Genomic DNA, 26,395 nt, shown 5'->3' with positions numbered 1-26,395 from the left:
GAATGATTGTGAGAGATGAGAGCTTTCAGCAGGTGGAGGGATGGCGGCATGAAGAGCTTACTTAAAGCTAATCCCTTCTTGGGGTCACAGTGAGCACTCTTCCCACTGGCCTAAGTTTTCTTTGATTTTTATTCCATCTGCTCCAGTGTGCGGCCATAACAGCCCTCAGAGTTCGGAATCTCTTAGGGTCGTATGTAAAAATCTCGCCAGCGATTTCATTTTTTTAGAAAATGAAAGGTGATGTAAAGTTTGTAATTTTATAAAACCCTTACTTTTTTGCATAAGGCTAGTCCTCTCTCGGCAACTGAAACGTGCTTCTCTGGGGACTTTTCCGTGGAAATTACCCCCATTCCATTGGGGACCAGAGTTCTCCAGTTTGACCTGAAGTGCTTGCATTTAGGTATCTCGCCAATAAACCCGTTGCGGCTTTTGAGTCTCTAGTCTGTGCCCTCTGATCACTGACGGTAAGTGTCCAGTTCCTGCCACGAGCCCCTCATTACGGCAGCTCAGCTGCTCTCGTTTGGCTTCTGATGTAGACCTGTCTGAGTAGCCTTCTACTTGGTTTCTTCCTGCTAGACGCTCGTTTGTAGTGTTGCATGAGGGGTTTTCTCTAGAATTGCTGTTCTCACCAGTACAAATTTACCTCGAAAGCAAGATGTTTTTCCAGGTGTGGAGAAGCCACTTTCGACTTCTCTGAATTCAACCTCAGCTCTTGCTCTTTGAGGCCTCCCAGTGGTAGTGAGGTGCCACCTCTCGAGGGAGCACCTCACTGACCCTCGTGTCCACTCAGAAAAGTGGTGTGTGCCCCTTCACCGCTAAGTCTGGAAAGAGGGCAGTCAAAAATCTCCCCCTGCTCTTATTCTAGCAGCTCTGAAACCCACCTTCTCCAGATCAGACATTTGTTTCTAATCTGCCTGCTGACCCTCTTTGAAGTGTTACAAGGGCTAGAATGGACTCTCTCAGATTCCATCAATACAGTTAACCAGAAACAAGTTTATTCAAGAGAGAAATTCAACACAGACTAGACAGTCTTACCCCCCACCTTACTGTAGAGAGACACCCAAAGGCCTAAGGCCGGAGCTGTGCACCTAAGAACAAGACGCGTGGCAGCTGCTGTGGACGTGTGCGAACATCTTAAAGCTGAAGGTAAATTCCTCTGATGGCCGCCACTGCCCACCACAGGCTCCAGAGGATCAACATTTTACAACTGGAAACATAGTAGCTGAAAAGGAAACAAGGTTTGTTCTTCCTAGCACCAGTATTCAGTGAGGAGGACACAACGACAGGAGGAAGCGGGTATTCAAGGAATGTTTAGCAGTTTCGTTCAAACTAGAATCACTGTTTGTTTGAACAGCACTGACCGACTGGGCCAGGGAGTGTACAAGCAGCAGCTAAACATTTTCAATTTCCACTGAAATACTTGCTGCGTCTTAGCGTTCTCAGTTCTGAGATTTGGCCGGCTAGGATTGCTTCAGTCTCCTTTCTTTCGCTTTCTGGAGAGAATTGCGGGTCATCCTCTTGAGCCTTCCACACCTCTCGTTTCTGCTCCCAGAAGTACATGACCGGAGGCTGTCCCCCAGCAGTCGTAGCAGGTGCGGGCCCGTGGAGCCTCACGGGGAAGGCAGCCCCGTGCAGGCCTCGTGCCAGTGCAGCTGGACAGGAGGGCAGGAAATTGGGCTAAAAGACCTGAGTTTAGCAAAGGGCTGCGTAACGCTGCTTCAGAACTACCTGTAGATAAGTGAGGATGGGCTCATAGATTAGGTCACGGTAATACTGTTTCAGTAGCATCTGCAAGAAAAGCACTAAATAATACTCACATGTGACATTCTACAGTGGGTTAAAATAATCCAGATTCTGCTAATAAATGTTAGCAGATGTGGACATGCTATCTTTGTAAATTTACTAATTTTTTAAAAATATGTTTATTTTTGGCTGCGTTGGGTCTTTGCTGCTGTGCATAGGCTTTCTCTAGTTGCGGCGAGCAGAGGCTTCTCTTGTTGCGGAGCACGGGCTCTAGGCACACGGGCTTCAGGAGTTGTGGAACGCAGGCTCAGTAGCTGTGGCTCACGGGCCCAGCCGCTCTGCATCATGTGGGATCTTCCTGGACCAGGGCTCGAACCCGTGTCCCCTGCATTGGCAGGCAGATTCTTAACCACTGTGCCCCCAGGGAAGTCCCTAATTTTTAATATTAAGAGAAACATTTTGTTTATACTTAGTTGCTTAAGGTAGGTCTGACTAGATAAGGCTTTCCCCACTTTGCTATACGGCATAATTAATAAGTCCAGAAATCGGAAGATCAAGGACCAAAATTACAGGCCTAATAAATTATTTCTTCTCAGATGCTGAACAATCTCCTACCTTACAAACTTGAGGTTCTGTCCTTCCCTTTAAAGTGTGCAGGACTTGTAGGTCTGCAAGGTCGGTAAGTTTGTTCTTGTTCTCTATCTTTGGAAATAATTTAATATGTACATAGTCTTGCTGCTAATGAGGCAACCTGTTTAAGCAGCTACTGAAAAGAAATGAAAGGGATGAAACAAGAGCAGGATGAATGACTGGTTTAAAATGATTACAGTCTTTTGAGAAGATGAGTGGTTGTCCTGGTCACGGCGATGTGATTCAAGAGAGAATTTAGAGCTGTTGAGGGAACAGGTCCACTTTCTTCTTGGCGCTTCTGTCTGCAGCCCTTGTTTTTTCTTTTTTTTTCTTTGTTTAAATAAGGTAGTTGAAAGACCTCCAGAAATATTCCTCCTGCATTCTTTTAATTCAGGTCTATAGGACCATGGCTTCCCACACTTGTGTTAACTTCTCTTTGCTGACACTGTTGAGGATAAGGTGATTTTGATCATACTGTGTACCCCCTGAAAGACAGAAGAGGAAAATGAGAGCAGGAAACATGCCCATGTGAAGGGGCTGTAGCAGACACAGTTTATTACAACACCAATGTAACAAGAGTAAGCAAGGTGTAAAACTATGTGCCTCGAGGAGACAAAGCAGGGAGGAAAGCCCAGAGACGCAATGAGGGCTGAAAGGTTCCAGCCTCTGGGGGGTGATATGTTAAAGCCCCATCATATGGCACCGGCAGGGGGAAGGGGGGCAGAATCTAGAAATGGGAAAAGGAGTAAAGAGATTGTGACAAATATTCAGTGGTGGGATTGTGGATTTGAGATACCAGCAAAAAAAGCAGGCAGGCCTGAGTAGAACGGTCATCGGAACAAATTTTGCATGAACGATGAAAAATCGTTGTATGAGGTCAAAGGGGAGGTTTGAGTGACACCCAGAAGTATAGGCGGGGCAGCACTCCCACTTCTGGGAACCCACAGGCTGTGGTGTATAAAAATTCTTAGCATTTAACATGCTGAGTTCCATTAGACTGTAAAACGAGTATGGTTTCCCTTTCACCAGAATATTTTTTTCCAAGGATGCCTACTAGATATTTCAGATCCTTTAGCCTCACAGCCTCTTCTTTCAGTGGAGAAGTATCCTTAACAAAAGAAAGGGTCATGTGATTTTTTTTCCAGCGTGGAGTAAACAGATACCTTATCCTTTTCAGCCGTAAGCCTCTGTACCAACGTCATAGTACCAAGGACTCCATCAAAATTAAAATCTGTTCATCTTGCTGCAGGGTAAGTGCGACTGGTATTGAAATCATACTGCAGCCTCAGGCCAAGAGGAATTAAACGTTCTTATTCTCTTCTAACGCATTCACAAAACATCCAAAAGGTCTGAAAGCTTACACGATAGATTTTGATAGGGAAGAAATCATCTCTTATGCATGCCTCTCTTCTAAGAAATTGGTTTATCTTCATGATAACTAAGAGCCTCTGCACAGCTAGGTATAGGACAGAATACAAAGGCAAGGTGCCCTGGGCATTTTATGCTTAAGTTTGGAAAAAAAAAGTCACCAACACCACAAACCCCACCATCTCCACTGAGACACAACACACTATACTCCACTGAGATTTCAGCAAATATTATCTTAAGGTCACAATGTCTTTTTTCATTCTTCAAGATTATAGTATCTTAAACATACTTTCTGTGTATATTACATCATAATTCTAATTAGAGTCATGACAACTAGAAAGTTCTTGAGAAATAATCTGATTCATTCTTTGCCTTTGGGGAGGATTGAAATCCTCCCAGACTTTTTTTTTTTTTTAAATTATTTATTTATTTATTTATTTTTGTAGTACGCAGGCCTCTCACTGTTGTGGCCTCTCCCGGTGTGGAGCACAGGCTCCGGACGCGCAGGCTCAGCGGCCATGGCTCACGGGCCCAGCCGCTCCACGGCATGTGGGATCTTCCCGGACCGGGGCACGAACCCGTGTCCCCTGCATCGGCAGGCGGACTCTCAACCACTGCGCCACCAGGGAAGCCCCCTCCCAGACTTTTAAAAAGTGAGTGTGAATCAGCTTACACTGTTGTTATAATGCCTTTGATTTGGAATAATACACGGATGTCTACCAAAACACCAGGAGATAGGTTAAAAGAAATAAATCTTATGGTAATATTAGTAGGTAACAAATGGTCAACAGTTGTAGCCAGTGAAAGTCACAGTCTCCTATTAAGTGCCCCTAAGAGAGAGGTATTTCTATCCCCCTTGCACAGTATGTGGGACTGTGTGGCCCTACTCTCTCTTGTCCACAAGATGGCATCACTCTCCCACATTCTGAGACATTTAAAACAGGTTAACAAGTGATTATTATGGCTACCATACTTGATATACTGAGAGTTCACAAACATACAGAACAGTATCCTTATTCCAAAGGCACTGGACTAATTTATATTGCATTTTAGGAAGTGACCTTGGAGCTTTAAAGCGAAGCCCCAAGGAGGAGGCTCCTGGAGTCCCACAGTCCTTTTCAGAGTCGAAGACTAGAAAGCCAGGAATCCTTACTCCTGGTCAAGGTAGCAAGTGGGGGAAAATCCCATATCCTTGGAGCTTCCAGAATGTAAGTGCTCTGAAGCCAAGGTACCGTCCTTTTTTTTTCCTTTCACTTTGATACCCCCAGTGTGTGGCACAGAGCCTGTCACATTGTGACAGTACCCAATAAATACATGTTGAAAGAATAAAAGGAATGCTCTAAGAGACTAGCTCATAAAGATTACAATGAGGGCTTCCCTGGTGGCGCAGTGGTTGAGAGTCCGCCTGCCGATGCAGGGGACACGGGTTCGTGCCCCGGTCCGGGAGGATCCCACATGCCGCGGAGCGGCTGGGCCCGTGAGCCATGGCCGCTGAGCCTGCGCGTCCGGAGCCTATGCTCCGCAACGGGAGAGGCCACAACAGTGAGAGGCCCACATACCAAAAAAAAAAAAAAAAAAAAAAGATTACAATGACCTTAACCCTGGACATAGGAAGCTGATCACATCTGTAAGAAACTTTTCCCCAAAATCCAGGTTTCCAATTCAGTCTAGTCACATTTCTTTGGCTTCTCTGGAGGTTTTGAAACTCTATCTTGTATAGACTGAGGAGCTCCAGTTTAACAAGTTGTTCAAAATAAGAATAAAGATAGTGACTCTTAACAGTTTGAACTTCAGGTTGATCATCTATAAAATGGGTATCTTACTTGTGTACATACTGACAGATCTGTCATGCCAGCCTACAGTGCATCTGTCTCCTTCTTGTACGTTATACAATGTACGACTTTGGGCCCCATCCAGCCTGGAGTCAGATATTGCTTAGTGGTGCTCCCTAAATGTAGTGCCCTGCCTTTGCCTCATTAATTAAACTTAGTTTGCCTCTGAGCACCTTTCTGTTCCTCAGATTCTTAGGTGGCTTGGCCGCTCTCCCCACCTGCAGATCAGAAGTGACAGCCACTTTTCTCCAGGGGCAGTCACCAAAGCCCCTGATGGAAATGTTCAGGCATTATTCTCCATCTTCCACAAAAGTTATTTTAAAACCAGGTTGCAGCTGTTTCTTTACCACTATATCTTAATTTTTAATGACAGCTTTGGCCTAGAACCCTGACTCAGGTAAAATTGAGCCAACTTTCTAGCCATGATTTAAAGTGGTGTGTGGTATAGTTCCACTAAATTGACAAACATAACCACACTGGTTTCCTTATAGGGGATAGAAAGTCTCCATTAATAATTTAAAGCAAAATCACCCCATATGATATGAATAAAACACACTATCATCATTTGCTTGTCTATAGCAACAAAGCTTCACTGAATTCCCATGTCTACTTGAGGTCAGTTTTTTTTGCTTTATGTTGTTTTAAAATTATCATCAGTAGTTTTCGTAGACAGGCAGCATGGGCATTACCTGGGAACTTGTTAGACATGCAGATTCTTGGGCCCTACCCCAGACCTACTGAATCAGAACCTCTGAGGGTGGAACCCAGCAATCCGTGTTTTTTTTTTTAACAAGCCCTCCAGGGGATTCTCATGCAGATAAAGTTTGGAAACCCCTGGCCTAAATTTATTTGTTCTTCCCCCAGCACCGTCAATCAGTTTGCTCTGGATTAACTTCACTGAACAAATGTTAAGTTGAAATCTTTTTGGCTATGTTGTTTGTTTTAATTCCTTTCCAGTCTTAGATCTTTACAATGAAAGTTTACATGAGAATCATCAACTATACAGACTGAGGTCATAGCCTTTTAACTTGTTAATTTTAGTCTAACATTGTTATAATAAATGGTTTAAAGCCGGCCCATGTCCAGATTCCACCTCAGCACTTAATGGGTGTGAGATTGTGGCCAAACTGATTAACTCCTCTGAGCCTCAGTTTGGGGGCTGTAAAGTGGGGGAAGGAGGGATAACACAGGCCTCTTGGGGCTGCTGTGAAGATCACGTGAGATAACGTATGTACAGTGTATAGCATTGAGGCTGGTACATAGTAAGGGATCACTTACTATTAATAATAGCACATGCATCATTTTCCAAAGTAAAGAAGAGCTTTTTAGTTAACTAAAGAAAGACACAACAAAGAAAATAAAGGAAACGATCCTTACCTTTGATATCTAAAACTAAATTTGGCTTCAGCTTGCTATAGACCCTGCCGTCAGACTTCATGCTCCAGAACTGACTGTCGACGTCCTGTTCGAGCGCCAGGCCCAGTTTAGAGCCAGAGGTTACTAGGTTCCCCATGATGGTCAGGCAGCAGTCTTCTGCTATCTGCTCAGTGGAAAAAAACAAGGTATCTTAGACATGGGTGGATACACATTCAGGTACCATTGTAAGCAATGTCCTGTGTGAGCTGATTTTTAAAGTTATCTTAGTTCCTAGCTTCATTTATACCCCACATGAGGAATGTCAGCTTTTAGCCATGGTACTGGGATCAAAGAAATATTTATGCCCTTCATTTCAGATGACATAAGGGATAGAAAGTTCTCAATTCTTGTCCATTGTTAAGAGATTTATGTCCTTTGTGAGGCCCTCTGTCTTTTACGTAAGGTAAGCTTTAGTACACTAAAAATGCCCATCATGATATTTCCCCCCAGAAATCACCATGATCTGAGGCTGGGTCTGTAGCTAATCTTCCCAATGTATCCACTCCACTCAGCCTGACCCTTCCGGAATATGACTGCATCTCTAATTTTGAAGGCTGCTGTAGCACTGAAGTTGCTAAAAGGGCATTTTACCATTTTAAAACTTGCAATTCCATTTACTAATTTGTCTTGTCTTCCCTTCATGAGGAATGTCTAAAATTTTCTAAAAAGGCATGCTATCCAAGCATAATAAGAGAAAACACAAATGCAGTAGAGTGTGTTCTAATGCAAAGATCTTATGGGTCCTTCTATGAAGTGAATCTACCCTTAATATAATGTAAATAAGGTATGGCGGTCATGTTCATATGGCATTCACACATATTGCTATAGAAAATGCTTATGAAAAGTGTACTGTTCTACAATATTTAGATAAAAGGATTGTGATAATCTAGGACACTTTCCTTTTTCTCACTGACCTACCAAATTCAAAGCTGTTAAAACAATATCACTGTAATGTTCATTAGAAATAATTGCTGAAAGATGCCATTTTCTTGAATTAAGATAACTCAAAGGCAGAAGTTTGCTTTTTCTATGCCTCTATATTAGTTACTTCTGTTTCTCATGCTATTTCTTCTATGCATGTCTAAATAGTACTTCTGTTTACTGAAAGGATGATTCTCCCTCAAGCACAACAGACCCAATTAACAAGTTGTACTTCCTTTCAGCAGGCCGTAATACCTTCTGCTGACTCACGGGACACCAGGATTAAAAACAATCATGAGCAAACAGGCAAGCCCATAAAATCAAGGAGTTAAAAAGAATATGTACAATAGAAGTATGAGCATCTCTCATAAAATCTTACAGCACTCAGCTTTTAAATGTGCATTGTGGCCGGGGGTGATAGGAGGGAGATGGGCAATTTTCCATTTTACAGCGTGTGACAATTAGGAAATGGATTGTGTTGTACACAGGGTGGTATCTCTTCACCCTTCAACCTAGTCTGTGGGGTCCTCCAAAATGGAAACAAACCAGGAGTGATCTGTGTTGATAATGATGGGGCTTATAAGTTTATTTCTATAACAAGTAGGTTAAGGAAAAAGGGGAGGGTAACACAGACACTTGCTTTTTCTATTACTGTATAAAAATCAAGTATAGATATAAAGATTCTATCTTGGATCAGTGCTAGATTTACCTCCCATTTAGGTTCCTAGACAGGTTCTATCAGAACTAAGAAATAGTTTCATGAAAAACCTTCTAACTTATTTCTGAAAATGCTCCAGGAATCATGAAGTAGCATCTACTTGAAGAAAGATGCTATTATAGACCCTTGTCTAATCCAAAAAGCTCACCCTGCATTTGATGCATCCTTCTTGATAAATCCAAATCTGGTCATCAGCACCGACATCCTCCATGACCTGTATTCTGAGAAGCTTCAGATCCTCTAAGTTTCCATTGGTTGACATGAATAACCCCGTTGCTTTGTTTCGAAGTCTGAAATAAATTCGTTTCTAGAAGACAAAACCCCAGCAATAGTCATACAGTCATATACAAGCTGTACTTTAGAGGCACTGAACAAGCATCAGTAGCAGGGGCAGAATCCCAAATGAGTCTGGATAAGGGAAAACTGGTGTATCTGAGAGTTTCAGAGGCTTTAGGATTTTCTCAATGAGGAGAGGTTGACAGAATTTCAAAGTGCCTGGGGCTGGGAGCCTGCCAATGGACAGCCCAGGGCTTGAGACATACCAGGTTTTGATGTCAGGTGTAGTAACATTTCTGAAAGCAGTCACCACCTTTGGCACCAGAAACACAGCCGAAATTCAGAAATTCTCAGGGGTGGGGTGGGGTAGAGGCCAATTTCACACTTGAAATTGGAACTAAGAAGTTAATTACATTTACAAAAAAGATTTCAGAGAAGAGTCTAGTCAAAGCACGTAGAAGAAGAAAATACCTGAACAAAAGGTCGTAGAGAACCTATTTGGCGACAGCCACTGAATTCATACCAATTAGGTACTTCGGCTGGTGACAATAGGAACTGTCGACCCCTGTAATTGCCATATTCATAAGTAACCCATCTGGAAAACAAAAGGAGTAAGTAGCAATATCCACCTCACAGTGGGCACCAATTATATTTTCAGAACACTTTGAATTTTAGACTGAGCTTTTTATTTATTTATTTTTAATTTATTTTCGGCTGCGTTGGGTCTTCATTGCTGTACTTGGGCTTTCTCTAGTTGTGGTGAGTGGGGGCTTCATTGCGGTACACGGGCTTCTCATTGTGGTGGCTTCTCGTTGCAGCGTGTGGACCCTAGAGCGTGCAGGCTTCAGTAGTTGGCAGCATGCGGGCTTCAGTACTTGTGGCTCATGGGCTCTAGAGCACAGGCTTAGTAGTTGTGGCACACGGGCTTAGTTGCTCCATGGCACATGGGATCTTCCTGGACCAGGGATCGAACCCGTGGTCCCCTGCATTGGCAGGCGGATTCTTAACCACTGTGCCACCAGGGAAGTCCCTAGACCGAGCTTTTTATACTTTAAATATATGTTGGAGGATAAAAAAAAAGGAAACTACCTTATTATCAAAAACAGCTACAGGGGCTTCCCTGGTGGCGCAGTGGTTGAGAGTCCGCCTGCCAATGCAGGAGACACGGGTTCGTGCCCTGGTCCGGGGGGATCCCACATGCCGCGGAGCGGCTAAGCCCGTGAGCCATGGCCGCTGAGCCTGTGCGTCCGGAGCCTGTGCTCCGCAACGGGAGAGGCCACAACAGTGAGAGGCCCGCATACCCAAAAAAAAAAAAAAAAAAAAAAAAAAAAACAGCTACAGCACCCATGTCTTGACAAATAGCAAATTCATGGTACATGAGTATTTACGCCCAAAAGGTCCACTCTTGAAGAGAAATAGGTAAGTGTTTTCTTCAATAAGGCAATGAACTAGAGATAGTCTTTTAGCAGGACAGCCCAGTACTTCCTGTGAACTTTACATAAAACATCTTCAGTTGTAATAATGGACCTTTATTTAAATGGTTAATACTTGTAAAGTTCTTACACAGGGTAAGTGCTATATAAGGGTTAGATAAAAATAAATAATAAAGTTTTGTTTAAAATGGGAGTAATCTTCCTCAATCCAGAAAACTACTAAAGATACTCAGGTCTCTTCCACACAGAGATGCTGGTACCCACACCTGAAGTCTGGGTTCCAGCGCAGACCAGCATGCAAGCAACACAGTAATCTTTCTCTCTGGTTGATGTATTACATCAAGGAAGAAGGTTCTCTGTTTTTAACCCTGGAACTCTAAAATGTTATCATCATAGTCATTTTACCATAAAAACAAAATATTAGTTTAAACCTGCTGGAAAAAAAAGTCATGCATAAAATTCTATCACCCTAATAATCTGAATGTTTTTTAAATAGCTATAGTCCTCTCCAACATTTGATGCCTTCAAACTATACCTATTGTTTTTGTGAGTGAAAGAAAAATACTCTTGTAAAAACACATTATTGATAGTCCTTATTCATTTTTACATCTTAATTTCAAAATTATTCAAAGTTGAGAAAAATCTTCCCATGTTGACATTAAATCATTTTGCCTATAAAACATCTGCTAGTCACTCCTAGCTGAAGGAAAATCCCAACCCTTACTCCAAAATCAAAGGATTTGGTCTTTCTAAAGGATAAGAAAAATCAGTTCTCTTTTCTACTTGCTAAGGAAGTGCTCAATAAATTTATTGCAAAGCGTTCGCCTAGGAACTTTGAGAGTCCTTAAGTAAACTAAAAATCTGGATGAAGGGATGATGTCCCACACGGCTTTTCCCAACAGAAAAAGTATACTGTGAGGGAACATAAATATTAATAACCCTTACAGAAAAAAAGGGGCTATATGTCAACTTGGTTAAGGTAACATAGAAGAGAAATATGATCAAACTTAATTTTTAAAATCTATTTTATTGAATAAACAAGTAGGTAACTCACTTACATGCCACCAATCACCTGAACAGAGCGTATGTGCGTGTTGAATCCTAGGGATTGGAGATTAACTATTTCTGTACTAAATTCAATCTTTTTTCCTTTGAAGTCTTCTCTTTCAAAAAGAATAATTGTTGGTTCAGAAAATTCCTGTTTAGGAACAAAAATAATGTTCTGTTACTCATCCTTGATAGTAATTCGAACTTAACGTGAAAATCATCGTTACAAGGACAAAGCAGAAGATCTGGCCGGATTTGGCCTGCTCATAATCTCCCTTTTCCAGAAAGTCTGGGTGGTTATATACTCCAAAGCTAAAGCAAGGAAGGATGGAGGGCAGAAAGTTTTTCCCTTACGTAGAAAGGCAGGTAAATGTATTATAAAACGGGGAAAATATCCCAGGCATAAAGGAACAGGTATATATGCCTGGAATATCAATTCTAATGGAATTTATTTTCAACTTTTCTGTTTTCTATTGAGATAAGAAGAGGCTGGAAAGTCAAGGACATAAATGGCGAGGGTCGGGGGCTGTGGTGATCTTTGGGGGTCTAGTAGTAATCTGCCTAATAAAGGAACCTTCCCCTTGTATGCATTTTCAGATGTCTTTTTGTTGTTGTTTTTAATTGTCAATAAAGACAATGATTCTGTGTATTCCCAAACTTTCCGGTAGGAATAATTGTTAGGAGAGAAAAAATAGGATGGAAGCCCCAAGTTCAAGTCCACTGAATTTCAGAAAAATGAAAAGTTGGCAGCTTATGCTTGTTTTTCAAATTACAGATCCATATGACCCTAGACTAAGCTCTAATAATAATCCTAAAATCATAAATGATAAATGAAAAATTCCCTAACTTGCTTAAAGTTTTGTGGCAACAGTGTGACACCTTACTGCTTCATGTATGTGGATGTACTCTGATGTGTAGAAAGATCTTGACCAGTAAACAGAGCAGATCAGTGTGTAGAGATGTTCTATATGGTCTAGAAATTAGGTTATATAAACCATACAAGAAGGAAATGACAGAAACTGTAGTAGTATTACTACTTTGCACTTTACTGCACTTTTCTCTGAGATGGCATGCCAAAACATTCCAAGCACTCTAATCTAGCGACAACAACCAAACGATTTTGAAGTACTAAGTCACAGTTAAAATATACATTCTTAATATGGGTAAAATATTCATTTCATCATGATCAAAACTTAAAGGAACATCATCTGTAAATGTCAAAAGTGATGTGAGCATATATGCTAAGTTCTGCTTGAAGGAAGGCATTTGAAAGCTTTAAATCTAAAGTGGGGTTTTTTTTTTTTTAAATACTTGTAGGATGCTTTTAGAATTCTAAGCAGGTTAAATATCAAATTTTTAGATATTTTATTATTTGTAAGTTAATGAATCTTACCACATCATTTTATGTTTCACTGCTACTATTTTCACATCTCAAGGAAGGTCAACATTTTCATTATTTGAACAGGCAGGAGGGGATGAGAAAAAGCCAACTCACATATGTTCCTTCTACCTTTAAAGCTAAAATCACCAACTACATATGTTTAAAGCTTTTTATGAGATATCAGCTACCAAAAACTAACAAATACTTCCCAAACTGTCAGATACACCCAGACTTTAACATCTGAACATTATCTTGCAGTATTGTTCTATTGAGTATTGCTTTGTCTGCATTAAAATTAAAGATTTCTGGTCAAAAAGGAGCACTATAATCTGGATTGGCACATACATGAGAAACTGAGAAAAGTCATTTCATTGCAAATCTCAAACAACAGAGGAATAGATTTAAAAACTATAAGGAATTTCTGCAAATCAATAACAACAATGACGGAAAACTAAAGAGCTGGGCAAAGGATATAAATAGGCAATTCACTGAACAGAAAACCCAAATGACTAGTTTATGAGATCTCACCCACAGTGAAATGCAAACTAAAACAACTTCTACCCCATTCTTTCAAACTGACAAAAGTTAGAATGTCAGAGACTACCCCATTCTTTCAAACTGACAAAAGTTAGAATGTCAGAGAATACTGAATAATGGCCATGATGCTGAAAAGTGGAATCCACATGCACTGCCAGCAACAGTGTAAAGTGGTGGAATTCGTCAGTACTTACTGAAGGTTGCATATTCATGCACGTGAGATCCAGTAAATCCACTCTTTTTTTTTTTTTTTTTTTTTTTGGCTGCATTTGGTATTCGTTGCTGCCCACAGGCTTTCTAGTTGCAGCGAGCGGGGGCCACTCTTCATTGTGGTGCATGGGTTTCTCATCACGGTGTCTTCTCTTGTTGCAGAGCACAGGCTCTAGGTGCGCAGGCTTCAGTTGTTGTGGCTCGTGGGCTCTAGAGCGCAGGCTTAGTAGTTGTGGCGCACGGGCTTAGTTGCTCTGCGGCATGTGGGATCTTCCCGGACCAGCGCTCGAACCCGTGTCCCTGCACTGGCAGGCAGATTCTTAACCACTGCGCCACCAGGGAAGTCCCAATCCACTTTTTAATATATATCCCCAAAAGATCCCAGGGTAATCCATTATGCTGTATGTACATCTAGTTAATGATTACATATTGTATATACATATTACATCACGTGCACCCATTAGAATCAATAACTAGATGTACATACAGCATAATGGATGGCTCTCAAAAAATTTAATGTAAGGCGTTTTTATAACATGAGAACTATAGCATAATACTGTATATAAATTAAAAGCCTGTATACATATTTTTAAAAACATTTTATAGGAATATCCAAGCTGTACTCCAAACACATTAGAATGGGTACCTCTAAAGGTAGAGGTATAGAAATAGGGCTCAGGGGGACTTCCCTGGTGGTCCAGTGGTAAAGAATCTGCCTCACAATGCAGGGGACACAGGTTCAATCCCTGGTCGGGGAACTAAGATCCCACATGCCGCGGGGCAGCTAAGCCAGCGCCCTGCAACTACTGAGCTTGGGTGCCTCAATGAGAGAGCCCGAGTGCCGCAAACTACAGAGCCCACGCGCCCGGAGCCTGCACGCCACAACAAAAGATCCCGCGTGCCTCAACAAAGATCCTGCAACTAAGACCCGATGCAGCCATAAATAAATACATAAATAAATTAATTAATAATAAATAAATAAATCTTAAAAAAAGAAATAGGGCTCAGGTGTGAAATGGAAAAAAACAAGATGGAAGGGCCTTGAACTAGCCCATGACTGTGCACTGTGCACCATGACTGACCCAACACTGCCCCTGAAGTCTGAGAAAACAGCAAACAGTTTACATTTTAAAGATCTGGAAAGAGACCGGGGTAAAAAGTTGTCCACGAAACTATTTTTTCTGCCTCCAACTTTGTCCTGAGTAAGCCTACCTGCTGGTTCCCTTGCTCTGTCAGCTGTGTGACCATACATCTCTGTAATGCTATATTCACCCTGAGATACTTACGACATCTATAAAACGAACAGACTTGAAAGTTGCTTCAGGCAGGCACCCCATTGCAGACAGCGAAGGATAGTGGCCTTCCTCCAACACGTACTGATTACCCGAGAAATTTTCTCCGTCATATGCAACCCAGCTATAGAGGAAAAACCACACACACGTATAAAATGTAATTTGAGTCTTCCTAATCAAGAAGTCTGATTTTTAGGGCTTCCCTGGTGGCGCAGTGGTTGAGAGTCCGCCTGCCGATGCAGGGGACACGGGTTCGTGCCCCGGTGCGGGAAGATCCCACATGCCGCGGACCGGCTGGGCCCGTGAGCCATGGCCACTGAGCCTGTGCGCCCGGAGCCTGTGGTCCGCAACGGGAGAGGCCACAACAGTGAGAGGCCCGCGTACCGCAAAAAAAAAAAAAAAAAAAAAAAAAAAAAAAAAAAAAAAAAAGAAGTCTGATTTTTAGAGGTAGCTGCCATACAATAAACACAATGCTTATGGCTAACAGTGTTCTCTCTGTAAAAATGTCTGGATATATTTACTGCATTTCATCTTGTGGCAAGTTAATATTCATAAGTCATTTGGGAAATACAACTTTTTTCTCCATGAAATGATTAATGCTTTCACCTCTCCACCTACCAGCATTCCTTGTACCTCTCATGGTGTCACCATTCTCCCAGCCAAGGTGGTTCTGTCAAGGCCTCGAGTCTTCGAGTCTTTTCTGAATACTCCTTAACCTTCATAGCTAGTCAGTCACCTGGGTCTACTGTTTCCTCCCCAGATTTCTCCCTCACCCCTTTATCCTCATTTCCAACACCTCTGCACTGGGCCAGGAGTCAAGATACCACAGTGACTTAGACAAGTCACTTAGTCTCTCTAGCACTCAGCATTATTGACAAAATGGTGATTTATCAGGCTTCCCTAGAGGAGTTGGGGGGTCTTTTTGTTTTTGTTTAACCCAACACATACTTATTGAGGAATAATTGTGTGTCAGGTATTTTTCCATTGCTGGGGATATAACAAGACAAAGTCCCTGGTATCTTGAAGTTTATATGCCCTAGTGAGCTGAGACGGACAATAAATGAATAACAAAAAAGTACATGTCTGGTAGTAATAAATGAAGCAGCATATGGGACAAAGAGAAACTAGGACAGAGGTGCAGGTATGTGCTAATAAACAGTGAAGCTTTATATAAATCTGTGCATTTGAATGCAAAGCCGGTGCTCTTTCCACTTTGCATTGCCAAATGGCATGACGGTGCTGTTTAGACCATGAAGAACTATATGATAAAGGCATTACTACTACTTATTACTATTATTCAACTCAATTCATCACCTTTTGCACAGATTGCTCCAAGGGTTTCCTGATCCGTTTCCCTGACTCTGAGCTCCTTGCCTTGCCCATCTTGTATTTTCCTTTGGCATCCATCTAAATTCATATGCTCGGGAGAGTCATCACCTGAGCCCACCCTCCCTGTCCAAACTCACTTCCCCTCCCCCCAGTACAAAGACCTCCCAGCTAGAGAGGGTGGTGTGCCCATCATCAGCATCTCCACCCCAGGCATGCACTTGCCTATCATGCAGAATGCCTACCCTACTCCTACCGACCTGTAAAAAAAAAAAAAAAAAAAAAAAACCTATCTTGGGAGGTGCCTTAGGAGATGATCTAAGGGAGAGGCCTAGAGAGCAGAGAACCTGGTCTGAGTCCCATTGCACAACGAGGTGGTGATCTTCAACTTCTCCCACCCACACTGATGTCCATGTCCTCTGACGCCCAGCACTCAGTGCTCTAAAGTCCACTTCAGTACTCACATGGTCTTGTACTATGTGGTGGTCTCATATGGTACCAAGCTCCTCCAAGTGTATTTACTTGCTGATATGTGAATCCTGTTTTCCCCCACTGGTTGGGCGTTTTGCTTACCTGCCTCCTAAAACCCTGCAAGACTTGGCAGAAAATGACTCATCAATTTGACTTGTTGTTTCTTCAAAACGCTGACTGCGACCTTGAAACTGTGGTTCCGAAAACAAGTGAATCTTTGAAAAAGTAAACGGAAATAACATAAATTCTTTTCCTAAACACATTAACTCATTCAGCCACTGAAATGATAACCAAACATGACCTGCTAACTTTTGTTACCGTAAACTGGTATGAATTTTATAAATCCTTTAATTTTTTTACTTCTACATTAATGATCAATTAGAAATACTCTGGCTGCACCATTCGTGATTGTTTAATTTCATTCAGAGACATCTAAGGATAGTCTAACAACAGAGGCAGCTTTCTACAGAACACCCTCTTGTAACAAGCTGTGAGGCATTTTAAAGCTTTACTGTGGCCAAAAGTAGTTGTTCACAGTTCTAACATTTACAAGAAACTATATTTTGGAAACATGTAGTGCAGTTTTCCTCCCTCTCAATGGAAACTACCTGCTGACTTATTAGACTCTTTTGTATGCCAATAAAGGAGGCTACAGTGGTGTTTGTGCCTCTGTAATTATGGCTCTCTGAACACTTCCATTAAAAAGTCTTTAACAAATTTAACACTTCAGTTGATACAGAGTCAGCATTCAAAAGGCTTAAGTGAGACACCATATAAAAGACACTATAAAAAGCCTAATGCAGACACAGCAAATACGAAAATTCATTTTATTGTTTTCCACAATAACTATACGCTATTGTTTGAAATACTAATCCTAGTGTATTAATATAAAACTCTGATCCACTGTAATGATATAAAAATTTAACTTTACATAAGAACATTTTATAAGAAATATTTAGATATGGGTCAGTGCTATCAATTAAGCCTTACTGTAAACTTAAATCTAATTTTAAAATATAGTTATGCTTTCAGGCACAAAAATGGGTAAAACTAACAATATGTTCCCAAATGTATGATGTTTTACACATAAATTCAGCTTTTTAATGGAAGGTTTCTAATTATGAAAGATAGAATGTTTGTTAAGTTACCTGATTTTGTCTCCCTGGGCTGGTGAAAGAATCCTAAGAATTTTTAAGGGGAAGAGAAAAGGAAATGAGTAGGGCAGACATCTTGAAAATTTTTTCTGTAGATCATTAACAATTACCATTAAAAATAATCTCAGGATAGTTTCTATAGTTAAGTATTACATGAACCAGAAGCACACATTAAGGGAATCCAAAATTCAGTTAACTCTTCTTAGAGAAAAATGTAACTCCTTACCAAACATATGGGTTGAACAGAAGAGATCTTACAATTTTTGCCTCCCCAGTCCTCAAAGCTGGTATAAAAGCCTTTATCCAGTATATACTGTTCTCCTGTGAAGTCAGGATTTTCATAGGCTACCCATCTAAAGAAACAAAAAACACTGACTTGTTATAGTTCATAGTTTACATTTACAATAAAAATATCACCCATTTGGATAAATATACATTGTATAGCAACTTTCATTTGTTTTACTAATAAGTAATCTGAATAATTAATGGTTCTCCATTCATCTTTTAGGGGCAGATAGATTTGTCTGCAGGACAAATCAAAGTGGCTAGTGAAAGAGTATCTTCACATGAACCTTTTGGTGTTCTCACTTATCAAATCTTATTCCCTGAGGAAACTCTAATAAGCCCATTTCTCTATATTTATTTCTAATTCTATTCTAAGGAAACAATTTGGACTTTCAAGAAGTAGCTATAAAAGTTCCTTTAGGGCTTCCCTGGTGGCGCAGTGGTTGGGAGTCCGCCTGCCGGTGCAAGGGGCGCGGGTTCGTGCCTCGGTCCGGGAGGATCCCGCGTGCCGCAGAGCGGCTGGGCCCGTGAGCCGTGGCCGCTGGGCCTGCGCGTCCAGAGCCTGTGCTCCGTGGCGGGAGAGGCCGCAGCGGTGAGAGGCCCGCGTACCACAAAAAAAAAAAAAAAAAGTTCCTTTAATAAGCAAGTAAGAATTCTTTTTGTTATCAACATTAAAGTATTTTTCCAGAAAGATACTACAGGAAGCTATGTCTCTATTACACAACAAACCACACTGGAAAAAAAAAGCTGACATAAAAAAATGCTTAAAGAAAAAAAGATAAAACAGCTAAATAATGAAAATTTTGTTTCAATCAGGATTTCCAACATGACACAACTATGTAATAAGCAAAACTGAACAAACTCTTGAGAATACTAAGAATGAATCTCTTTTGGAATGTTTTCATATTTGTTATCTTTTAAATGATCCACACTCAGAGAGGAGAATCAACAAAACCAACTTACTGATGCTCTTTTTTTTTTTTTTTTTTTTTTTTTAGTGGTACGCGGGCCTCTCACTGCTGTGGCCTCTCCCGTTGCGGAGCACAAGGCTCCGGACGCGCAGGCTCAGCGGCCATGGCTCACGGGCCCAGCCGCTCCACGGCATGTGGGATCCTCCCAGACCGCGGCACGAACCTGTGTCCCCTGCATTGGCAGGCGGACTCTCAACCACTGCGCCACCAGGGAAGCCCCCTGATGCTATTTCTTATACAAAGATAAAGTCTTTGAAGGGTAAACAGTTTTTCAATTCTGTTTCTCCTCAGTTAATTCATTGCCTTATATTGATCCTCTCACAGCTTAAAGGAATAATACCTTTATGCCCATATATATGCTCAGAACTTTCCAAAATGCATTCACATCTATTATCACATTTAATCTTTTAGGGATGTAACACAGAATAACCAACCTGACTCCGTATTAGATCTAGTCCTTTAGCTCTAACCTTTGCGCTCTGTTGCCTGTGCTTAGTCATGCTGGCTCTGCAGCTCTGTAAAGGAATGCTGCCTATAGCCTGAAATATACATGATACTCCATTCTCAAGGCTCTGACCTGTAAAGCTTTAGTGTAAAACTTTTCCATTCACCTAGAGATAAATCAAGTTGCAGAACAGAAAACAACTGTCTTGTGGAGGTTTCTAGGAACACTGTGACCAGACCTACGTAGACAGCTGCAAGAACAAAGGATTCCAGCACCAAGAAGTTGGCAACAACCTACCACAGCCCCTTGCCTTTTAGTATAAAAGAAGCCTGAATTCTGAGTAAAGAAGCCTGAATTCTAAGTCGGGGAGGATGGTTCTTTGGGCCACTAGCCCACCATCTTCTCCATCTGCTGGCTTTCTAAATAAAGTCACTATTCCTTGCCCTAACACCTTGTCTCTCAATTTACTAGCCTGTTGCGCAGCAAGCAGTATGAGCTCGGACTCAGTAACAGGGAGGTACTGGTTTTCACGTTTTACTGAAAAGAAAACCTAAAGACACAGAAAAAGTAATTCGTTTATTCATTCAACAAACTGATTGGCCATGTACCACGTGCTGGGAACTAGACTGGCATTAGGAATGCAAGATGAAAAAAAGACAAAATCCTTGCCCTCGAAAGTTCAGAGATGGGTAAGAAGCATCACATGGTATTATTTGTTGGTGTTTGTTCTGAATGGGAAATGACCTGTCAATTAGTGGCCAGGGATTAATGAACCCTTGACCGAGTCTCCTGAGGCTCACCAGCTGCCACTTACCCTTGTAGTTTTTTCACTTATCATTCCATTAAGCCATACCTAAAACAGCCCACATGCTTCACAATTAGAACAGATTACAGTTTTACTATCTGAAGGGCTTGACTTAAAAACTCAAGTGCAGTTATTACTTGGAAATGAGCGGCCATAAAGAAGAACACTGTAAAAATCTCAAGTGATAATTAGCTATGACAGCTAACATCTGTGGACTCATTTCTGGACAGCTGAATGGAGAAACTGCTATAAGCACCAATCACAGTCTATTTCAGAAAATGCCACTTTTCCCACTTCAGAACTTCATAAACAACTTTAAAAATCCTATTCTTCAACATTGTGAAGTGAGGAATTAGGAGGCCTGGTTCTAGGTGTGGTCATGACACTAACTTTCAGATAACTTTAGAGGTCATTTAACCTTTGTGAAAGTCCGTATTTTCATTTTTAAGTAAGGGCATTGACCAAGATCCCAGTGTTGACAGGGTGGGAGGCTGTACAGCTCACAGGTGCCTCTGTGTGTGGCCTCTGTTCACACAGCCTTTGGCTTATCACGAATCATGAAGAGAAATGACAACAAAGCGGGAGCCCAGAACACTGCTATGTGGGGAGGAATTTCTGCAGAGCAAGTAAATCTACTTTACAAAAGCCAAGCCCTAAAAAAAAAATTAAAGAGGATAAGACATATCACAAAAAAGTATTCCTGGCAAGGCTCTGGGTCTATAGCAAGTTAGAGGGAAACAGGGGGTAAAGTCCTTTTTGCTTGATTGTTTGACTTTAAGGTTTGGAGGGAAAACAGCCAGTGAGGAGGGAAAGACTGAATACACAGGAGAGAAGGTGACAACTGAGCAAACCTTGGATGACACTTTAGCCAGTGCTTTTTTTTTTTTAAAACAAGTGTGAGTACTGTATTTCTCTATAAAACTAAAATAAATTACCTGTAAGAAAATACCCAACACCCAAGTATGCCTATCTAACCCACTGAAGTTGAAAAAGGAAAACCATTTATTAAAATGTCACTTGAATTGACAATAGTGTTGTTTTCCTTCCAAGATGCAGCCCCAAATCCAAAATTCATTTCTGAGATTCTCTGGTATATCTATGATCTAGAGTCTATTTATAACTTATACCTGAAACTTTTAAGAAAAAAACTCCTTCCTGTCCTTGTTTAAGCATATTCTGTACATGTGAATCAACACTTCTCTGTCTATAAGATTGCCAAGTATAAGTACAAACAGGTCTTAGCCTGTTGGGGTCACTGCTCAGAATTTAAGGGCAGCATGGCAAACCTGCCCTTCTGTGGAGGGTAAAGGAAAAAACTCAAAACCAACACCTTTTTTAAAAATCTGGACTCTAGAAATATTTCATTTTGCTCTGAGTTTTTAAAAAATTAGCCCAGTTTCTACTATTTGAACAAGAGGACAGCACAGAACTAGAAAATGATTAGGAGGGATGTGTAAAGGCAACTCTTTTGATGTTTCAACCAGAAACAAAATGCGGTTCCTAAAACCTCATTTGCTGGATTTGTGAGGATGCTTCCTGAAGGCTGTTCCCCGTTTCAGAGCTAATGAGTTTACCACCCAGGGAATTTATTACGCATGTGACAGTGGCACATCTCAACCTTCCTATCCTGCAGGGCTGAACTCCAATGCCACCTCCTCCAAAGTCTTCCCTGTGTCCAAACTGGAAATTAATCTCTCTCTGCCAGTGGATCCCCAAAGCACTTAATCTTTGCGTATTTTGTAGCAATAATTAGGTTTCATATAAATACTGTAACTTCTTTTGAGGATATAATACAACGCTTTGCACATAATAGACCTCAATAAATATTTATCAAGCGGATCGACTGAATGAAATATGAGGAAGCAGCTGGCCCTGGTAAGCACAGAAGTGCTTCTACAACCACAGAATTTAAAAGGAAGGTGTGTGTGTGTGTGTGTGTGCGCGCGCGCACATGCATGCCTCCTTTCAACTTCCTCCCAACAACGAAACTCAACGGCTACAACCAAAAAAAAAAAAAAACCCACAAACCTCTAAGCCAGGAAATGTAACTAGAAATAACTAAAAATAGAAACATATAAAAGCAACATTTTATAAAGGAAAGGGATTTTAAGTAAATAAGGGCTGGTTAAAAAAGAGAGACTGGCTCCAGGCACAATAATTCTACAGGCAGCTAACAGCATAATCTACATAAATGCCCTAAGGGAATTCCACCCAGCATCCTTTTGCTTCCTCTGCTAGGGTACATGACTGGGCTCTGACTAATAAAACCAACACACCTGGTGAGTATGAAAATGCGCCACTGTTTCCCCACATTGAGTTGGTCATTGTATTTTCCCTCTAAATAGTTCATTTTATTTTTTTTTATTTTTTTTTTTTTTGTGATACGCGGGCCTCTCACTGTTGCGGCCTCTCCCGTTGCGGAGCACAGGCTCCAGACGCGCAGGCTCAGCTCACGGACCCAGCCGCTCGGCGGCATGTGGGATCTTCCCGGACCGGGGCACGAACCCTTGTCCCCTGCATCGGCAGGCGGACTCTCAACCACTGCGCCACCAGGGAAGCCCTAAATAGTTCATTTTAAAGACAATCAAAAATACTATAGAGCCACAGCAATATTTCAGATAACTTCTGAATGCCGTATCATACCTTCTGTCTATGGCAGATTCTAATATGTTAGGGTTCCAGAACAGGACCCAGGAGAAGGCATTTCCTGCTAAGAATGGAAGCCCCAGAAGTCACTGAAGTCATTCTGTCAAGATGGTGTAACCAACACAAGAATTTAGTGAACGTGACTAACACTAAAAGCATATTACATTGTAGACACATCTCAAATATCCAGGGCTATTGTGGGAAGCCCCTTAAAATACAGTTGAGGTTAGAATGACACATAGTCTATGTTACTCATAGCATAAAAGCCTAACACCAAACATTTTTAACAGAATCAGTGTCAAATGATTTCATATGACCATTTAAGAATACTCTCACTTATAACTGACATCATCCTGGACCATAAAAATAACTGTATAGCTCACTTTTAACAGACATCTGCTTTCACCAATCCAGTATCTGTACCCACTCTTTCTTACTTTCCTGGGGAACTCCTCAGCCCTATTATACACTAGTAGTCCCCATGGGACTGACCCTGTATCTCAGCTGCAGGGCTGGGCACGGAACACAGGCATAGCCATCTCCTTGGCTACAGTAATTGGTTCAGACAGGTGCACATGCCTTAAGCATACAGAATCAAAGTCAAACCTGGAACTTCTGTGGCAAAGAGAAGCTTTCCACTAGAAGCAGTGAGATTTGAGAACAAGAGCAAGATGCTCCTGCCACAGGTCCCAGATAGAAAGCGGAATAGGGAAAACAAATCTGAATCCATACTGGATCCTTTTCTTGAACTTTAACCTTATTGCTTTTGCTACAAGTTAATCCCTAAAGGGATGTTGCCATAAAGTAAACAAAATAGCCCACCTCTGGGAACCCTGCCTCCCATGCCCAAGTGTTAAGCTAAAATACTTTTGTTTGAGTTCACAGGAAACATTCCCCACCGGGTCCACCAAATTAGCACATCCCCTGGGGAGGCTGGTCAGAACCAAGAAGTTATTTGCAACAACTTATCACCTTTTTAACTTTACCTCCTCACCTCCCCCTGTTTGTTCTATAAAAGAAACTAGCATCCCAACCCCAGCAAGATGGCTCTTTTGGACACCAGTCTGCCACCTTCTCAGTCTTCCGGCTTTTCAAATAAAGTTGCTATTCCTTGTCCCCAAACCTCATCTCTCGATTTAATGGCCTGTTGTGTGGCAGGAAGTAGGAGCTTCACCTCAGTAACAAAAAGCACCTGCTGAAGTGGGGCCAGCACAACAAAAGCACAGTCAAGAGACAGAGAGACCAAGTCCTAATGACAGTGTCTGAATCCCTGCGTTAGCCGTGATGCAAGCAAAATCTTTCCCAAGACTTTTCACTTATGCACGTCAAAATATTGCATTTTTATCATTTATGCCAGTTTAGACTGACCTGCAGTCACTTGCATCCCAAAGAGTCTTGACCAATCATCTTTCAATAAAAACTTACTTTAGCATTAGTAAAACATTCAACTGCTAATTCCAGGTACACTGAAGCAATTATTTTTATATTAAAATAACATAGAGCCCAGAACTGAACCCACCTACATGGTCAGTTAATCTACCACAGAGGAGGCAAGAATATACAAAGGGGAAGACAGATTCTTCAGTAAATCATTTTGGGAAAACTCAACAGCTACATGCAAAAGAATCAAATTGGACTACTTTCTCACACCATATAAAAAAATAAACCCAAAATGCACTAAAGACTTACACATAAGACCTGAAACCATAAAACTCCTAGAAGAAAACACAGGCAGTAGGCTCTTTGACTTCAGTCTTAGCAATATTTTTTTGGCTGTGTCTCCTCAGGCAAGGGAAATAAGAACAAAAATAAACAAAAGGGACCACATCAAACTACAAAGCTATTGCACAACAATGAAAACTATCAACCAAAGGAAAAGGCTGCCTACTGAATGGGAAAAGATATTTGCAAACAATGTACCCGGTAAGGGGTTAATATTCCACATATACAAAGGACTCATACAACCCAACATGAAAAAAGCAAGCAACCAAATTACAAAATGGGCAGAGGCCCTAAAGAGACATTTTTCCAAAAAAGACCTACATATGGCCAAGAGGCACATGAAAAGATGCTCAATATAACTAATCATCAGGAAAAATGCAAATCAAAACCACAATGAGATAGTGCCTCGCACCTGTCAGAATGGCTATTATCAAAAAGGCAACAAACAACAATTGTTGGTGAGGATGTAGAGAAAAGGTAATCCTTGTGAACTGGGTGGGAATGTAAATGGTGCAGACACTGGAAAATAGTATGGAGGTTCCTCAAAACGTTAAAAATAGAACTACTATACAATCCAGCAATTTCACTTCTGGGTATTTTTCCCAAAAAAAAGCCCACCAAAAAACAAAAATACTAATTCAAAAGGATATGTGCACCTCTATGTTCATTGCAGCATTATTCACAATAGCCAAGATATGGAAGCAACCTATTTATCTACATGGATAGATAGATGTGGTGTGTGTGTGTATATATATATATAAATTATATTAGCCATGAAAAAGAATGAAATTTTGCCATTTGTGACAACATGGGTGGACCTAGAGAGTATTATGCTAAGTGAAATAAGTCAGACAAACACCATACGATTTCATTTATATGTGGAATCTAAAAAACAAAACAACTGAACAAACAAAACAGGAAACAGTTACAGATACAGAGAACAGGTGGTTGCCAGAGTGGAGGGGTGTGGGAGGCTTAGTAAAATAGGTGAGGGAAATTAAGAGGTACAAACTTCCAGTTACAAAATGAGTCACAGGAGTGAAATGTACAGCATGAGGAATATTATCAGTTATGTTCTTTTTTTGTATGGTGACAGAAGGTAACTAGACTTATCATGGTGATCATTTTGAAATGCATAGAAATATTGCATCACTATGCTGTACACCACAAACCAACATGCTGTTGAAAGTCCAATTATACTTAAAAAACAAACTCATGGAAAGATCAAATTTGTGGTTACTAGAGTTGGGGAGTCGGGGGAGAGGGGGAGTTGGATGAAGATGGTCAAAAAGTACAAACTTCCAGTTATAAGATAAATACTGGGGATATAATCTAGAATATGATTAATATAATTAACTCTGCTGTACATTATACATGAAAGTGAGGAAATATAATGGAGCAGGTATAGGACCTTAGGAAAATCAAATGGGACTTTGTCCCAACCTCAGGTTTCTAATGTTAGATCATTATTATTTGTTTCCCATCATAAGAAATTCATGAGTTCTTTCCATGAAGAATGACAAGGGAAGTGGATCTGTAGGTTTCTATCATGAAACTCAAAAGGCTGCTCCAATGTTATATTACATATTAAAAAAATACTATATGAGAAAGATTTTTAAAAGCAGCTATTAAAATATAGTGGCAGTAAGTATTAAATGGCTGACTTAATGTTTACTTTTTGAGATATGTACTTATTGAGTGCTACTCTGGGTCAGAGACTCCATTACTTTAACACAAACCAAAATGAAACCCATATTTAAAATCCC

The 26,395-nt window shown here is 40.9% G+C and overlaps 1 protein-coding gene across 1 annotated transcript in view; it reads right to left on the bottom strand.

Moving 5' to 3' along the window:
- Positions 1-973: 973 nt before the first annotated feature.
- CRYBG1 (crystallin beta-gamma domain containing 1) overlaps positions 974-26,395 on the bottom strand; it is a 193,408-nt gene continuing 167,986 nt past the window's right edge. The window contains exons 14-22 of the mRNA XM_059083840.2: positions 17,982-18,108; positions 17,750-17,782; positions 16,704-16,816; positions 14,799-14,928; positions 11,396-11,535; positions 9,376-9,499; positions 8,777-8,935; positions 6,951-7,113; positions 974-2,858 (exon numbers count right to left, since the gene is read on the bottom strand). Of these exons, the coding sequence (XP_058939823.1) occupies positions 2,770-2,858; positions 6,951-7,113; positions 8,777-8,935; positions 9,376-9,499; positions 11,396-11,535; positions 14,799-14,928; positions 16,704-16,816; positions 17,750-17,782; positions 17,982-18,108 (1,078 nt within the window). The 3' untranslated portion in view covers positions 974-2,769. The remainder of the gene's footprint in view (positions 2,859-6,950; positions 7,114-8,776; positions 8,936-9,375; positions 9,500-11,395; positions 11,536-14,798; positions 14,929-16,703; positions 16,817-17,749; positions 17,783-17,981; positions 18,109-26,395) is intronic.

This window comes from Kogia breviceps, chromosome 13 (assembly GCF_026419965.1).
Source record: "Kogia breviceps isolate mKogBre1 chromosome 13, mKogBre1 haplotype 1, whole genome shotgun sequence".
Classification (NCBI taxonomy): Eukaryota; Metazoa; Chordata; class Mammalia; order Artiodactyla; family Physeteridae; genus Kogia; species Kogia breviceps.
This window is presented reverse-complemented; position numbering and strand designations above follow the sequence as displayed.